Source organism: Gigantopelta aegis, chromosome 2 (assembly GCF_016097555.1).
Source record: "Gigantopelta aegis isolate Gae_Host chromosome 2, Gae_host_genome, whole genome shotgun sequence".
NCBI lineage: Eukaryota > Metazoa > Mollusca > Gastropoda > Neomphalida > Peltospiridae > Gigantopelta > Gigantopelta aegis.
Window position 1 is genome coordinate 10869642 of NC_054700.1, and position 17791 is coordinate 10887432.

Consider the following 17791-nt stretch of genomic DNA (forward strand, 5'->3'; position numbering starts at 1 on the left):
TATATTTATTTAATATTCATTTATTTCCTTTTTTTATTATTTATTTGTATAATTTTTTTATTATTTTATTTTTATTTCATTAACAAAACAAAAATCGTCTTCTATGCTATGCTTGAGTTCTTTACTTCTTTTGTTTAATTACATCAATTCAGAAGACGTTAAATACTCCATCCTTGAATGCTTACTTCAAAAGCATTAAATCCCCTGACTCGAAGAAATCGAATTGAATGTACGATCCATCGATAGCCGTTTTATTCCCACTCCGCCCCGTGCCAGCCAACGCCATGGCAAAATGAGCAATGATATTAATCCAAAGAATACATGTTGCAATTCTACATACATTTTTAACCATATCGATACGAAGACACTAAACAAATTCACTCAACCTCTTTGTCTACGAGACATCAAGCAATATCTTATGGTTTGCTCAAAGGATGTTTCGCCAGTTTGGGGATACGAATGTGAAAGCGGTTCATTAAAGTTTCAGCTAATCTGACATTTTTCTTCATTTTCTTACAGAACGCTAAAACGACACGGACAATGCTAATATACACATGAAGTGTTTTATTCTTCGGACTGTTTCACAAAGACCTCGTTAAACTTCCCCAGACAGCAAGGTGAAAAACAATGAATAAATTTTTTATTACAGAACAAACAAATATCTAGTGCATTTTTATTTCGTTTTATAATTCTTTGATCTCCTCAATTGTGACAAACGACGAAGGCTCTGGAGCGTGGCGGACACGGGCAAGTTACGACAAATAATAAATTCGATGTAATATTAATTCACTGACCTAATAAAAGTGAAACCTTTGAGCTAAATTTTCAAAAAGAAGAGTTGAAAATAAAATGTAATTATAACCTAAAAAAATAGGACAAACAAATTAACATATATTACAATTCTGACCTACTGACTGAGTGACCAGTCCGTTGGGGGGGGTGAAACGATATTTGGGGGGGGGGGGGGGGGGGGGGGGGGGGGGGGGGGGGGGGGGGGGGGGGCGGGCGGGTGAAGTGTGTGGTGTGTGGGGGGGGGGGGGGGGGGGAGGATAATCTCACAAGAATGTTATTTTATCTTTGTGCGGCGTGAAACCCATATTTTGGTTTTTGAAAAAAAAAGCTATACTCTTCAGCTATTTTGAAAGTTATTATTATTTTGTTGGGGGGGGGGGGTGTTCAAAGATATACCCCACCCCACTCGAATTTCTACGGGCCTGCTGACTCACTCACTTAGTAGTTAAAATCAAGGTAGAGAATGTCAGTCTTTAAATATTTGTAACATACGTTTTTGAGAAAATTCACCAGTTTATACGTTTAAATATAACTGATACTAATAGGCCTACAGGGCAGAATTTTATAGGTGGGTTTAAAAAAAAAAAATATTTGTAAGTTTTGGTTTCATTTAAAATAAATTTAGCTTTTATTTGTACTATACAACAGTCCAGCAACAAACTGGTAAAGATATTTTAAATAATTTTGGATTAAAAAATATTAAAACAAACCAAAACCTAATATATTATCGCTTAGATATTTGTTGTCATTATACGTATTAAGTGTGTTTATTTCAACTAAAGCATAAACAGAAACTGTTAAGAAATAAAAGTGTTCTTAATCAACAAAACAAATTGACAAAATCAATAATTTATCCAAAATCGTACCCTTATACAAGGAAGTGTCCTAGAGAAATTTATACAAAACCAACGCAAACATCTATTTATTTAGCAAGGCAATGAATCACGAATTACATTTTCACTCCCACCCACCCACCCCATAATTGTGTTTTTATAATAATAATATTTTTTGAAAACCTACACAAAAATACAATAATACACCCCCCACCCCCCCCACCCCCTCGTCTACAAGCCAAACAAACAAAACACAACGGGGTATAAGACCAGTAACCATAATGAAATTATTATAGTGGAAAAAGTAGTAATTAAACAAAGTAAAAGAGGTATTAATTATTAGAACCAATCTTAAAAGTTTTGATATGTTTATTTGTTTGAATTAATGCAAATATGTATTCTTTCAAATATCACCTGAAGGCATTGACCAGTGGACAGTTGGGGTGAGATATGAGTAGTAGAATATTACAGTTTATTACAGGGATACAAATTAATATCTTTCTTTTTTAATCAATAAAAATAAATCCATGATGCCTTTGATCATCGTCGAATTACCATCACAGAGTATTAGAACTTTGATCTGCCATTTTAAAAAAAAAAAATTTTTTTTAAACATTAATGTTTTTTTTGCGGACACTACGATTGCTTCTGCACGTGTCTCGGTGGTAGTTTTGGGTTCAGGTCACCGTGCACGTGTAGCCCAGGGGGCCGTACTTAGTCTTGGAGGTAATCAACACCACCGCAATATTACCTCGCGGTGAGAGCCTTCAACAACGTCGGAATTGGCACCCTGTCGATAACGGGTTGCTCTGCGTTAAATGTCGCACAACTTCGACATATTATTTATTTTTAAAATTACGTAACAATATAAATTAATACTAAATCACAATTTTTAATTAAAAGTGTTTGTTATTATATTAAAATTATATGTAGGCTACAACTACAAAAGTTGTATGGAAAATAACCGCATTTTGTCTTTGTTCTGTAGGCCCCCTACTACATAAAATATTAACGTAGTTACACTATATATAAGTAATAATTAACACTAAAAAAACATATGTATACAGACGAATTTGTCATTTTAATATTTAAGAAAAGCGATGAAAATTTCCTACAGTTTCAGAATTAATTAAATAATATATAACGAATAATAGGCACTGCAGCTACTCCTGAAGTTACATTTTATGTGGATCCCAACACGTTTAATATTGCAGTTATTTTACTATGTAAGCAATATCATTTCGCACTTCAATATATAACTTTAACATTCGTAAATTGTAATGTAAGAAGGAACTAAATGTTAGCTTTCTGTAGTTAGAGCTTATGGAATAGCAATTTCAGCGAACAAGAAACCCCCCGAAAATAGCGACGTATTCATGTTTAAAAATCTACCTTTATAAATACTTGTTCATAGTAAGGTTAAATAACACAGTCCTTTATATTATTTAACTAGATTCATATAGTTTAAAAAAGACTTATTTAATATTCCTTTTACATCACTCTATAACTAATATATTTTAAAACTCGTAACCTAAAACTATGCAATATTTAATATAATGTCGCATTAAAAAGGTAAGAAATAATAGTAACATTAAAACCCACTTAATTATATCTGGTTCCCCCCCCCCCCCCCCCCCCCACTTAATTAATTTATTAAACATTTAAATACTATATAGGTCTACGTTTGTGATTTTAAAATAATTTTGATACATTTTTATTAATGACAATATATACAAAAGAAATTAACATTTTATATCTCATTCAGCTGAAGCAATTTAAAGATTTGCATATATAACATTATTACACGTTAATAAAATAATACGCCATTAAAGTGTATTCGTAAAAACAAAATCGAAATATTAAATATTATTATTTTATACTAGTAAAATTCGGTTCACAGAGAATGAACGAATATAAATGTTTAACAACACTCCACAACGAACAATAGCACCCACTGTTAGGTGGTCACAAAGGTATACGAATGAATGAATGAATGATCTGTATCGATATCAAATCAATATACAACGCTGTTCAAACAAGACTTAGTTCTAATGTAAACCTATTAAATAAAATGTATAGAGCTGTGGAAATTGAACTATCACAAACAGGTATATGTTTAAAAATTATGTTTTTTAAATTATGAAAACAGTATAAAGTACATTGTGTAGTGAAATGTGTGCAGTACTTTAAAATGACTACACCGCACAGTTATCACAAATACAATACATTACTATTTCATTGTTTTAATTAAGAAAAAAGAGGAAATATAGGTCTATATTTATTATTTTAATATATATATTTATTTAAAATGTATGTTTAGATGCATGGATTGGAACTGACCTGTTTAAACTGTTCTTCAAAGGTCCAGTGATGCGCTCGCCCATCGCTTCCTGGGTCGGGGGGCGAATGGGACCCCCCGGATGACAGTGAATGTGAGGGCACACGGGGAAACCTGTCGGGGGAGGGCTGTGATGAAAAGGGGCTGTGACTTTGGAGCTCGGGTCTCACAGCGTGGGTGTCTATCTTTAAGTTTTTCGGGGACGGGGTGCGTCCCATGTGTGAGAGGGAGAGCGCCTGGGCGTGGGCGTGGGCCAGCTGCGCCCGGTACTCCTCTGTGTGTTTCGACAGCATCTCCCTCTCTCTCTGTACCATTATTTCTTGGGCAATTCTCAGCTCCTTCTCCCGGGCCCTCAGTTCCTCCTGGTGTCGCGCCAGGGCGTCCTCGTGGGCTTTGAGTTCTTTTTCAATTTCCTCCCTCTCCTCTCGTTCCTGCTGTTTCAATTTCTCGTAAAGTTCGCGATCAGCTGGGTCTAATTTATCGGCACTCAAATCACAAACTTCTCCATTTTCGCTGAAATTATCCGATTCTATGTCCGATTCATGACGAATGTTTTCTGGTATCTGGTGAATGTTTTCAGAATTCTGTCGGAGAGTTTCAGTTGCCTGAAATATATATAAAAAAATAATCTTATTATAATCTGCGAGAAAAATGATTTAAAGACATAAACATAATGCATGTATAGATATTACATAAAGAAAAAAACAACAAAACAAAACAAAAAGCAAAGAAATAAACAAACAATACCCCCCCCCCAAAAAAAAACAAAAAACAACTTTTACTTTATGTATTCTTTTTATGTTATTTTATTTCTACTAAATTATTTATTTAAAATAAAATCAATGTTTTAAATATATGAAGTATACGCACGTATTCACACACGTACACATACACACACACGTGCGTGCACGTACCACACGCACACACCCACAAACGCCACACGCACACATTTAGTATTCCAGTAAGTACTTTTAAAAAGTTTCTTTAACAATAAAAAACAAAATGAAAATAAATAGTAAAAGTTACTCCAAGTAATATCCTGAAAAAAATATTTGCAAAATCAATATTTTATCTAGTTTAAACACCAGAAATAAACATCCTTTAATATTAAAATCGCAATAATAAACAAAGCGATCTTAATATTTTCTTACAAGCAGACGAATTATTTGGCAAGAAGTGCACACAATAAAATGTCACTTACCATGATGCTGTCAGTGCTGTGTTCTGTCTGTGACATAACTCTTTGATTTTGGCAAGTAAGTCTTCACAGAACGACTTGGGTCGTTCGTTCGACCTCAGCTCGTTAGATGTGCTGGGGCCAATTTTGGTAGCACACTTTATCAAATAATCCCTCTTTCCCATATCCCGTCATTCAATGATATTAATTTATGCAGTAGGCACGTGATCGACCAATAACATTGCTGGACATAACCGGTGGTTTCCGTGAGTCAGTGCCCCTTTACGCGGAAACGACCGAAGTAAACAATCAGCGAACAGCGCCATCTATTGGCGAAATCGAGTCGAGCCTCGATTATGACAGCGTGAAGCTTGATTTGTTGAACGATCCAAAACCAACTGTAATACGAAGACTTAATAAAACATGGCATCCTCCTACAAGAAAACTGTGATTAAATCATATGTACAAATCGGCGAGAAAACAACCCCTGATAATTTATACTGGAAAAACCTCGAGGTAAACGTAACAGCATTAGTGCACACATTCAATAGCTATGTTATATAACTTAATACAAAGCCACAGTATAGAACGTTTGACGAAAAACTTCCAACACGTGTAGTTTGTTTACAAAATTCTGTTTATTAATGGTGACGATGATAAAGTACTGTCACCACCAGACCTTTATGTAACACTGCTAAGTGCGCCAGTATTACCTGGCGAGAGTTACATATTTTTCTCAACAACAAAGTTACTTTATCAGGACTTCTAGATTTTTTTTTTTTTTTATCAAATCCACTAGCTATGGGACCTGGGTGATGGGATCAGCGATTTTAAATATTTAACTAGCCATGATTAAAAATTCACTAGCCGTACTTTACTTTAAGTTAATACAATTTTACTAAATAATAGTAATTATCTGCTATGTCACCTAAAGAGGGAGATAGAGCTTAAAAACACTAACAATGGGGGTGGGGGTTGGGGAAGGGTATTCATATTTACAAAATAGACTTAAAGTTAAGTTGTCTTAACTGCAACATTGACTAAAAATTTTTTACTAGCCATCGGGCATGGCAATAGTAGTTATTTACTAGCCCAACACTGAATATCACTAGCCATGGGAGTGGGGCTACCATAATCTAGAAGCCCTGTTTATTGTACAGACACGACTGGTATATCAAAGGTCGTGGTATAAGCTGCCCTGCCTGTGGGAAAGTGTATATAAAACATTCCTTGCTGCTGATGGAAGAAATGTTTGACATCCAATAGACAATGTTTAATAAACCAATGTGCTCTTGTGGTGTATTTACTTTATCACACAGAATAAGTTATAAAATATGGTTAGGGGCATAGTCATTTCGTACCTAATTTGGTCAGAATATTTAAGTTGTTAAATGGACACTTATGACTATCATACATGTATGTAAGATTGTTTTGTGGAATAGTCATAATGGTTATGTGTTCCAGCCATAAAACGTACCATAAGTCACTACAATTAACCTCAGCTATTAATCTTTCGTGGAACAGGGTCAATGTCTATACGCTTTAAAATACATGTTTACGTGATCATGCTGATACATAGTCTATATGTAGGAATCTGCAGGGCCAGCTCTGGCAGTTGGCAAATTCACCAATTGCGAATTTTGAAAACAATTGGCGAAACATTTTTTAATTTGGCAAAAGAATTTCAAGTATTAATTGATGTTTTGTTACAAAATAACTGGGTATCTATAAAATTTGGAAGTTTAATATATAATTTGGCAACATTTTCTGCTGATTCAGAGCTAGCCCTGAATTATCCAAAAGAAACAGCATTCTAGTAAACAGTAGTACACCATGCCAGGTACGAATCCTAGCCTAGATTATGCAATAACATTGAATGAAACATACATGTGTGGATACATGGCTTCTAGATTATGGTAGGGCACCCAATCCCACGGCTAGTGATATTCAATGTTGGGCTAATAAATAACCTATATTGCCATGCCCGATGGCTAGTGAATTTTTTTTTTTTAAATACTGCATTTAAGTATTTTGTAAATAAGAATATCCTGCCTCCAACCCCCACCCCCCCCCCCCCCCACCCCCAGTCTTAATGTTTTAATCATTATTTTCCTCTTTATGTAGCATATCCGATTATTACTATTAGTAGGATCGTATTAAGTAAAGTAGGGCTAGTGAATTTTTAATTGTGTCTAGTAAATTGTTAAAATCACTGATCCCATGGCTAGTGGATTTTGTAAAAATTCTAGAAGCTCTGGTGGATAGAAAAGATAGCTCCTTTAAACAAAAAAATTGGATGTGGATTTCTGCTGTATTTAAATCTGAATTGTTTGTTTTTATTTTGTTCTCAGGTACCGATAACGAAGAAGGAGTATGGCGCCATAACACACGTAGAGTTTTGTCCGGTTGATCCATACAACTATGCTGTGACAAATTCCACAAGGGTATGTGCCAACTGCTGACTACTATGATACTTTTAGTGTCCAGACTTTTCACATTTTCTCGCCACCTTTCAATATTTGCCAACCCCTTTATCTTTCTGTGCCCCTTATTGTTTTAGGGGCACACTCCACATTAAAGGACACAGTTGCATGAATTCCAATTTTTTTTAAACAAACATCTTATCGCATGGTTCTTTAAGCCATTCAAGCCATATATCGCTATGTATTAAGTCTTTAAATGCCACCCTGCAATGAGGGATTTGGCCAATAAACTTGAACAAAAGAGGTCTAAAAAAACCCCAACATAATAGTGGTGTTTACGGAAACTTATTACCAATGAAAACATGTCTGCCATTCCAGGCTTCAATATCTAATCATTATATAATTTAACCAGTATTTTTAACAGAATTTAGTATTCATTTGTCTGTTTGTTACAAAAATATCTTAAGACTGTGTTTTTATCTTGCCTAAATTAGGAAGTACTTAAAAAAGACGAGAATTAGAAATGACTTCTTTGATGGCAATGTGAAAAAAAGTTAAGAATTAATTTAAATAAACATTTTAATCAAATTTTTTTTAAAGATGACCCAGGGTGTGGGTGCTGAGGGTGTTTGAATTTTGAATTGCCCTGAACAATCTGTTGTTTAATAGAACCATGCAAAGAATTTGTTGATTTTTAGTCTTAATGGGGTACATATTATATAGGTTTCTAAAAATTGCAAGAATCAGGTGTTCTGAGATTAGGTTTCATCAATTTGTCTATTTACACAACAGCTAGGCTCATTAGGTATACTTTATGGTTTGTTTAGAAAAACATGCTAACAATTTTCATCAGTTTAGAAAAAGTTACCTGTTAAACATGATAAAATAACCCATGTTACCTATTACAACTATTAACACCAATTACTTATGAATGGGAACTCCTCTCTACCCCCCCCCTCCCCTCCCCTCCAAAAAAACCAGAAGAAAAAAAAAAACCTCCATCTTCAGCATAAACTGTACATGTATTGCAGTTTAATACTTACACCCATCCCCCCTCCCACACACACACACACTACCACCACCACCAAATTAGTAATATTCACTGTAGGTACTTTGTTAAATTTATCTGTATCATGATATTGTAAACTTTTTTTTTTATTAATTTTTTTGACAAGTTTTGCAATATTTGTGATATTTTAGAAATTTTTTTTTTGTTAAATAAATAATTTGCACATTTAATTTGCATATTACGTTGCACTGTATTACTATTAATATTAGAGTAACAAATCTTTGGGTTCTGGAGATGATGCCTAGGCCCACTTCAAGTATCATTCTTATGGGCCTACCCAGAATATAACCTGAGTGTACCATATCATTTTGAAGTTAAAATTTGTTTTTGTTTTACTGGACTTGGTGGCGTCGTGGTTAGGCCATCGGTCTACAGGCTGGTAGGTACTGGGTTTGGATCCCAGTCGGGTTTGGTCCTTAACCATATGTCTGACGCCATATAACCGTAAATAAAATGTGTTGAGTGCGTCGTTAAATAAAACATTTCTTTCTTTCTTTGTTTTTGTTTACAGACACCACTAGAACACATTGATTTATTAATCATCGGTCATTGGTTGTCAAACATTAGAGAGTAAACCAGGGGTTGAAATTTAATTTTTTTACCACTATCCCAAAGGAATAGTGAATTTAAAAAAACACTATTCCGTCTAAAAATGTACTATCCCTTCAATTATTAATGTACAACTAGTTTTCCTGACTGCTACATCGCCCTGTACAATATTGCGTAACGAACAATAATTTATTGTTTATATACCAGTCTATACATTACTGCATACTAGATGGAATTACAAACAAACTCACTCCAAACATTAGTCTCAATAAAAAAGACGTTTATTTTGTACCAGTAAGTGCATGAAAAAGGTCTTAGTAGGGTGAGGATTTGTTCTGAAGAAAAAGCGTAAGAGGAATAGTCGCAGACGATTTTCGGTATTCCGTGCTTTATTTTCAATTTCATGACAGAATATTGGAAGAATTGTTTTACTATTCCGTTTCGAAATTTACTATTTGTGGAATAGCGTAAAATTCGACCCCTGTAAACACACTACATTTTTCAATTAGTAGCAGGGGATCTTTTATGTGCACTATCCCACAGACAGGATAGTACTTACCACAACCTTTGAAATACTAAAAGGTTTCCCACAGACAGGATAGTACTTACCACAATCTTTGAAATACTAAAAGGTTTCCCACAGACAGGATAGTACTTACCACAACCTTTGAAATACTAAAAGGTTTGTTTTGTTTAACGACACTACTAGAGCACATTGATTTATTAATCATCGGCTACTGGATGTTAAACATATGGTCATTTTGACACAGTCATAGAGTGGAAACCTGCTACATTTTTATTATTAGTAGCAAGGGATCTTTTATATGCACCATCCCACAGACAGGATATCACATACCACAGCCTTTGATATACCAGTCGTGCTGTACTGGCAGGAACGAGAAATAGCCCAACGGGCCCACCGGTGGGGATCGATCCTAGACCGACCATGTGTCAGGCGTGCCACTGGGCTATGTCACGCCCTCCTTTGAAATACTAGTCATGAAGCATTGGCTAGAAGAAGAAATTGTCCTATGGGCTCACACCGACAGGGATCAATTCCAGCAAGTGTTTTACCTCTGAGCTATGTCACGCCCCTATACTTATTTTCAATGTACGTGCATGGATAATTTGATCTGCCGAATGTTCCTCTTTGGACTGTATATCTGACACTTGATCTAAATAGACTGCCACTTCTGCACTGGTTTCAGACACTAATATGCTGTTGGTAATTGTTAGTACGAGATAGCCAGGTACCAGGTTACTGGATTCTTGTTAGGTTTGGGGTTTTTTGACCATTGGCTGATGATTAATAATATATCAATGAGCTCTAGTGGTGTTGTTAAACAAAACAAGCAGACTTTTGGTATCAGACACTGATAGGCTGTTGGTAGTTGTTAGTAAGTGTGAAATAGCGAGGTACCAGTTTACTGGATTTGTGTTAAGTTTTTTTTTTTTTTTTTTATTGTATATATATACAGTTGATCATTGAATGATGATTAATATATCAATGAGATCTAGTGGTGTCATTAAACAAAACAAGCCAACTTTTGGTATTGGGACACCGATAGGATGTTGGTAATTGTTAGTATGAGATAGCGAAGTACCAGTTTACTGGATTCGTGTTAGGTTAGGGTTTTTTTTAGTGTATATATACAGTTGACCATTGGAAGGAAATGTTTTTATTTAACCACACACTTAACACATTTTATTTACGGTTATATGGTGTCGGATATATGGTTACGGACCACACAGATATTGAGAGAGGAAACCCGCTGTCACCTCTTCATGGGCTACTCTTTTAGATTAGCAGCAAGGGATCTTTTATATGCACCATCCCACAGACAGGATAACACATACCACGGCTTTTGATATACCAGTCGTGGTGCACTGGCTGGAGCGAGAAATAGCCCAATTGGCTTGACCATTGGATGATGATTAATATATCAATGAGCTCTAGTGGTGTCATTAAACAAAACAAGCAAACTTTTGGTATCGGACACTGACTGTTGGTAATCGGACCACACAGATATTGAGAGAGGAAACCCGCTGTCACCTCTTCATGGGCTACTCTTTTAGATTAGCAGCAAGGGATCTTTTATATGCACCATCCCACAGACAGGATAACACATACCACGGCTTTTGATATACCAGTCGTGGTGCACTGGCTGGAGCGAGAAATAGCCCAATTGGCTTGACCATTGGATGATGATTAATATATCAATGAGCTCTAGTGGTGTCATTAAACAAAACAAGCAAACTTTTGGTATCGGACACTGACTGTTGGTAATTATTAGTAAGTGTGAGATAGCGAGGTACCAGTCTACTGAATTCTTGTCAGGTTTTGGGTATGTTAGTGTACATACAGTTGACTATTATTTAATGACACCAGCACAGATTTTTATACGCCCGTCTATGATGGGTCGTATTATGGTATGGCGTTGTCCGTCCGTATGTGTCTGTGAACTTTTTCTTGTCCTGATCATATCTTGCATACAGATGCATACATGACCATTGGGAAACCTCACATGTAGGGATAGTGGTGTGTGTGTCATGTACTATTACTATGTCACCGTGACCTACTTTTCATAGTCTACTGCACATAATAGTAAATCCTTGTCCGGACCATATCTTGCATATAGATCACTTGGGATGGCAGTGTATTGTGTACTATTACTATGTCACTGTGACCTACTTTTCATAGTCTACCGCACATAATAGTAAATCCTTGTCCGGACCATATCTTGCATATAGATCACTTGGGATGGCAGTGTATCGTGTACTATTACTAGGTCACTGTGACCTACTTTTCACGGTCTATTGCACATAACAGTAAATCCTTGTCCGGACCATATCTTGCATATAGATGCACACAGGATCATCAAACCTCACATGTAAGACCAACTTGGGATGGCGGTGTGTCATGTACTATTACTAGGTCACTGTGACCTACTTTTCACAGTCTACTGCACATAACAGTAAATCCTTGTCTGGATCATATCTTGCATACATATCTTTGCATACTGGACCATCAGACCTCTCATGTAGGAACAACTATTAGGTCACTGTGATACAAATAATGGGTGTATCATGTACCTCACCTGTACTCTTCAGTGTTTCTGCCAGAAAGAAATTTTTGGGTATGGTGCTATGGAATTGAATGCAACCACAGTCAACTGGGGCCTCTTCCAGAAAGAAAATAGGTTAAGTTTACGGTTAGGGTTAAGAAAATCATACAGTAATGATAAGAGCAATTAATTGTGTCAAAAGGCTAACTTAAAAAAATAAACTATGCGAACAGATTTGGGTATTGTGCCATACCCGTTTTTACCCTCTTGCAGAAAGCGTGCTCTTGTTAAAATTAGGATGGGACTTGCAACATTAATGTAGTTTTACTGGCATTGAACTCAGACCCACCCACTGTATATCTGTATCTCTGTATCTTCATGGCTACCTCTGGCACTCGCCAAATTCGCCAATTGCACATTTAAAAAAAACAGTTGGCGAATTGTATTTTAATTTGGCGAAAAAATTACATGTAATAATTGATATTTTCTTAGAAAATAACCCAGTTTCTGAAATTTTTTAAGTTTTATAGATAATTTGGCAAAATTGTTTGCTCACCCAGAGCTATCCTTGATCTTGGCATCATTAGGAGCATGTTACGTGTATACAGGGTGCGAAATAACGGCCTATGAAAGGCCAAATATAGGACATTTTCACGGTTAGCTTTGCGTCTTGCCAAATTCACCAATTGCGAATTTTAAAAACAGTTTGCAAATTTTATTTCAATTTGGAGAGAGAAAAATGGTGTAATAATCAATATGTTGTGGGAAAATAGCTATAGGTTTTGCATTTTGAAAATAATCTGGCAAAATTTTCACTAGCCCACTGGTCCAGAACCAACTAAAATTTACTAGCCCGCCAGAATTTCTACTAGTCCGCCAGCCTATAGAAAGTATACTTTTGTTTAGCAATATTTTAATATCACTGGCATAGGAAGGGGGGGGGGGGAGGGGGAGCCCCCACTTTTCTTGATCCAGTAGCAGCATGTATGTGTGTGCCCCCCCCCCCTTTTTGGCACCTTCCTACGCCACTGTATGTACATATAGTTAATGACAAAAACATTATGGACATTTGATAAGTTATCAACATCACGTGGCAAATGAACAAAATCAGAGCCCAAAACTTGATTGACAAATTAATACATGTTGAAATATTCTGATCAAGACTACATTATTCACATTTCTTTCATATAGATTTACAAAGTTCAAGTGACATCCCGCAAGTATTTAATAGAAGAATCTATCCAAAACACACTGGCAACATACTTTCAACGCAAACATACGGTTATGTGGTATCAGACATATGGTTAAGGACCACACAAATATTGAGAGAGGAAACCCACTGTCACCACTTCATGGGCTACTCTTTCCGATTAGCAGCAAGAGATCTTTTATATGCACCATCCCACAGACAAGATAGTACATACCACGGCCTTTGTTACACCAGTTGTAGAGCACTGGCTGGAACAAGAAATAGCCCGATGGGTCCGTCCACGAGGATCGATCCTAGACGAACTGTGCATCAAGCGAGCGCCCCGACTAGTCTATGGTGATTTGATGCTTCGACCCAGGCACCTCAGTTAAGCACACTAACCACTGAGCTACATCCCACCCCGACTAGTCTATGGTGATTTGATGCTTCGACCCAGGCACCTCAGTTAAGCACTCTAACCACTGAGCTACATGTAGATCCCACCCCTAAACAATGTGTTGCCACTAAGCAACCTTTTGTCGGTTCCTTTCCATCAATGAACATTCATGCATATTTTCCTAATTCAACAATTTACTGTCAGGAAATAAATAAAAGTACTGGATTTGTTCTTTCTTCAGGGTTTTTTTCTCCATCTTCCGTGGCCTACTTTCTGTTAATTGCATCTAATTGTGGAGACGCGGCTGGCAGCCTTGATTGAAAGTAAATAGGATCTTATTCCCAAAACATCTGTAAATGAAATTTACCCGTTCTCGTCGAAAACTCTAAACAGATCTGAAATATAAAAAGGGTGTGAAATTAACAAGGAGTGAGGCGAGTTGTCACTTTTTCATCCGGCGTCGCTTTTCTTTTGTGGATTTCAAGGGGGAAAAAATCTCCTTGTTTCATTTGATTAAAATTATTATATATGATATGGGCGAAATAAGTGTGATGTCACAGCATGGTCGACTGCACAGTTATGATTTGATTTCTCATGGCTGCTGGCTTTCATTGTTAATTGTTTCATGGCATTCTTTTCAATCGTAAATGATTTTTCTCTTCAGCTGCATTATTTATGTTATATGATACTCCTTTTTTTTCTCCTTTTTTTGACCATGTTATTCAGTCCATGATTTTACCAGTGCGGCTAAATGTGTATTTAACAGGAGTATTAAAGGCATACTGTCATAGATTTTAGGACCTTTATTACTCTAAAAATGGATAATAAATAAAAATTACATTAATTGTTGGAAACCAAATCCAGCTATCGCATCACCTTAACTGAACCATGATGGAGTGAAATCCATGCCAACCCTCTCGGCAATTTTAGTTTTTGAATTATGGACCATTGCCATAATTCAATTATTTTTACAAAATACCATTAATAAATGGAGTATGGTGGTTATGAAGATGGTTGAATAAAGTACATTTAGGGACAAATCGAATTATTTTTGTTCAAGTAATACTTTGTTAGACCATTAAATAGGTCAGTGGTCTGTGACAATATGCCTTTAAGCAAGGCTTACATTGGAACAAATTTTGTTTTAGTAAATTTTCAGATACGTAGAGCATTTCCTTGAAAATTATTGAAAATTTGGAAATTTTAATGTTTATTTCGTTTAAGGACACCACTAGAGCACATTGATCAATCAATGAATCATTTGCTATTGGAAAGAAAGAAATGTTTTATTTAACGACGCACTCAACACATTTTAATTACGGTTATATGGCATTAGACATATGGTTAAGGACCACACAAATATGGAGAGAGAACCCGCTGTCACCACGTCATGGGCTACTCTTTCCGATTAGCAGCAAGGGATCTTTTATATGCACTATCCCACTGACAAGGTAACACATACCACTGCCTTTGACCAGTTGTTCACTGGTTGGAATGAGTAAAAACTAATCAGTTGAATGGATCCATCAAGGTGGTTTGATCCTACGACATATGCACCTCAGACAAGCACGCAACCAACTCAGTTAAATCCCACCCCTTGGTTATAATTTATAGTGTGTTTTATTAGACAAACACTAAATGTTATAGCCATTTTGTATAAAAATTAGCTGTTGGCTGATTTAACAATGTACAGGGTGAGCCCTGTTTAAGTTTCTAGACCAGTGTTATCATTCCATCGTACGCTAATAGTGTTGCAATATTTTCAGGACTGTATATAGCGGGGGTGGGGGAACAGTTGCCACCCACAGTTTGTTTTTCAGGTTATTGATATTGACATTTTAAATATGCAACCTCCTTGAAATGGCTGCAAAATGGTATTTCAGAGCCTCTAGATTTACACATTTCCTGGTGGAATGCCACTGGACCCCCAAGTGTCTTGTTCCTTCCAAGAATTCATCTGAATAATAAAACACACACACACACACACACACACACACACACACACACACACACGACCGAAAATCCTAGCAATGACCCTGATTTTGGCAGGAAATAAGGCGAGTGTCAGATAATAATATGAATAAGTGTCCTTTTTATTTTCTATTTCTTGCTCCAGCTAATATGCCATGACTGGTATATCAAAAGCCGTGGTATGTGCTATCCTGTCTATGAGATGGTGCTGAATTGCATATAAAAAATCCCTTACTACTAATGAACAAACAAACAAAAACAAAACCTTTTCATATTTAAAAATATGAGCACTGTTATATTGATGTACTTACATTTGTTAGACACCCAATATGTATTTTGGTGTTGAGGTGTCGTTAAACATTTATATAAAAAAAGTTTGTTTGTTTTATTTAACAATGCCACTAGAACACATTGATTTTTTTATCTTATCATCGGCTATTGGACATCAAACATGGTCATGGTCATACTCTTTTATGACAGGCAGCAAGGGATCTTTTATTTGCGCTTCCCACAGGCAGGATAGCACAAACCATGGCCTTTGTTGAACTAGTGGATTACTGGTCGGTGCAAGTGGTTTACACCTACCCATGAAGCCTTGCAGAGCACTCACTCAGGGTTTGGAGTCAGTATTTGGATTAAAAATCCCATGCCTTGACTGGGATCCGAACCCAGTACCTACCAGCCTGTAGACCGATGGCCTAACCAAAAACATTTGTATGACCAGCCACGTGTATATTGTTTAAGTATTTTCATGGTATTTGATATTTTGTTTTGGAGACTTCTCTCTCATAATAGGACATTGCCTTATCTTCAGAGACTCATTTCGGAAACAAATAAAAAAGTTTGTTTTGTTTAATGACACCACTAGAGCACATTAAGCCACTAATCATCAGCTATTGGATGTCAAACATTTGGTAATTCTGACATATAGTCCTAGAGAGGAAACCGGCTACATTTTTCAATTAATAGCAAAAGATCTTTTATATGCACTATCCCACAGATAGGATAGCACATACCATGGCCTTTGCATTTCAGAAACAAAGTCTCCAAGTCTTGGAAGCAAGATCTCTAAAACAAAGTTTTTGAAACTTTGTAGATGTGTTGTGATCTTAAGTATTCTGATTGATATTTGAAATTTAGTTTTTGAGACGTCTGTCATGAAATTCAACACTTCACTATATCGTCACTATTAAAGTGTTTGCAGTAATAAGAGGAGGGAACCTGAAGGAAAAGGAATGACAAAGGTTATGAAGCTTAACCATGCAGGTCTTGAATTTCTTTAGGGCATTATTGGCAGATGGCAGGGCAACAGGTCATACTTTTAACAAGTGTAATAATATAACACAACAGAACCCATTCAAAATAAAGAAGCGAAAATGGTTTCATGTTTTTTGTAATAAAACAACTTTCAGGAGTCATTTTTTAATATGACCAATTAGAAACGTGCAAAATAAGGCACTTCCAGTTTGGCTGTGAGACACTGTTTAATTCTCAGGCCATTGGAAGGAAAGAAATGTTTTATTTAACGATGCACTCAACACATTTTATTTACGGTTATATGGTGTCAGGCATATGGTTACGGACCACACAGATATTGAAGGAGGAAACCCACTTGTCGCCATTTCATGGACTACTCTTTTTCAATTGGCAGCAAGGGATCTTTTATATGCACCATCCCACAGACAGGGTAGTGCATACCATGGTCTTTGATATACCAGTCGTGGTGCAATGGCTGGAGCAAGAAATAGCCCAATGGGCCCACTGACGGGGATTGATCGTATTGGAGCATACAATTAGGACATTGCTGAAAATTGCTGCTTGGCTACTGTTAAATTTGAGTCCTATAGATGTAACTTATTTGATTAGAATAATGAAATTCATGTCATGACAAGACTATAATTTATTTATTTATTATTTCATTCATTCATTCATTCATTCATTCATTCATTCATTCATTCATTCATTCATTCAATTATTATTATTATTAT

At 36.1% G+C, this 17791-nt stretch overlaps 2 protein-coding genes across 4 annotated transcripts in view; one reads left to right on the forward strand and one right to left on the reverse strand.

Annotated features, from left to right (window-relative positions):
* The window catches only part of LOC121381114 (AT-rich interactive domain-containing protein 3C-like), a 121078-nt gene extending 115724 nt beyond the window's left edge, over positions 1 to 5354 (reverse strand). For 2 of the 3 annotated variants that reach the window (XM_041510253.1, XM_041510234.1), the window contains exons 1-2: positions 5165 to 5354; positions 3966 to 4568 (exon numbers count right to left, since the gene is read on the reverse strand). In XM_041510253.1, the coding sequence (XP_041366187.1) occupies positions 3966 to 4568; positions 5165 to 5200 (639 nt within the window). In that variant the 5' untranslated portion in view covers positions 5201 to 5354. The remainder of the gene's footprint in view (positions 1 to 3965; positions 4569 to 5164) is intronic. The other variant, XM_041510243.1, reaches the window with a different exon arrangement.
* Positions 5355 to 5502: 148 nt separating this feature from the next.
* The window catches only part of LOC121376769 (U3 small nucleolar RNA-associated protein 15 homolog), a 110518-nt gene continuing 98229 nt past the window's right edge, over positions 5503 to 17791 (forward strand). Inside the window, exons 1-2 of the mRNA XM_041504545.1 lie at positions 5503 to 5656; positions 7492 to 7584. Of these exons, the coding sequence (XP_041360479.1) occupies positions 5564 to 5656; positions 7492 to 7584 (186 nt within the window). The 5' untranslated portion in view covers positions 5503 to 5563. The remainder of the gene's footprint in view (positions 5657 to 7491; positions 7585 to 17791) is intronic.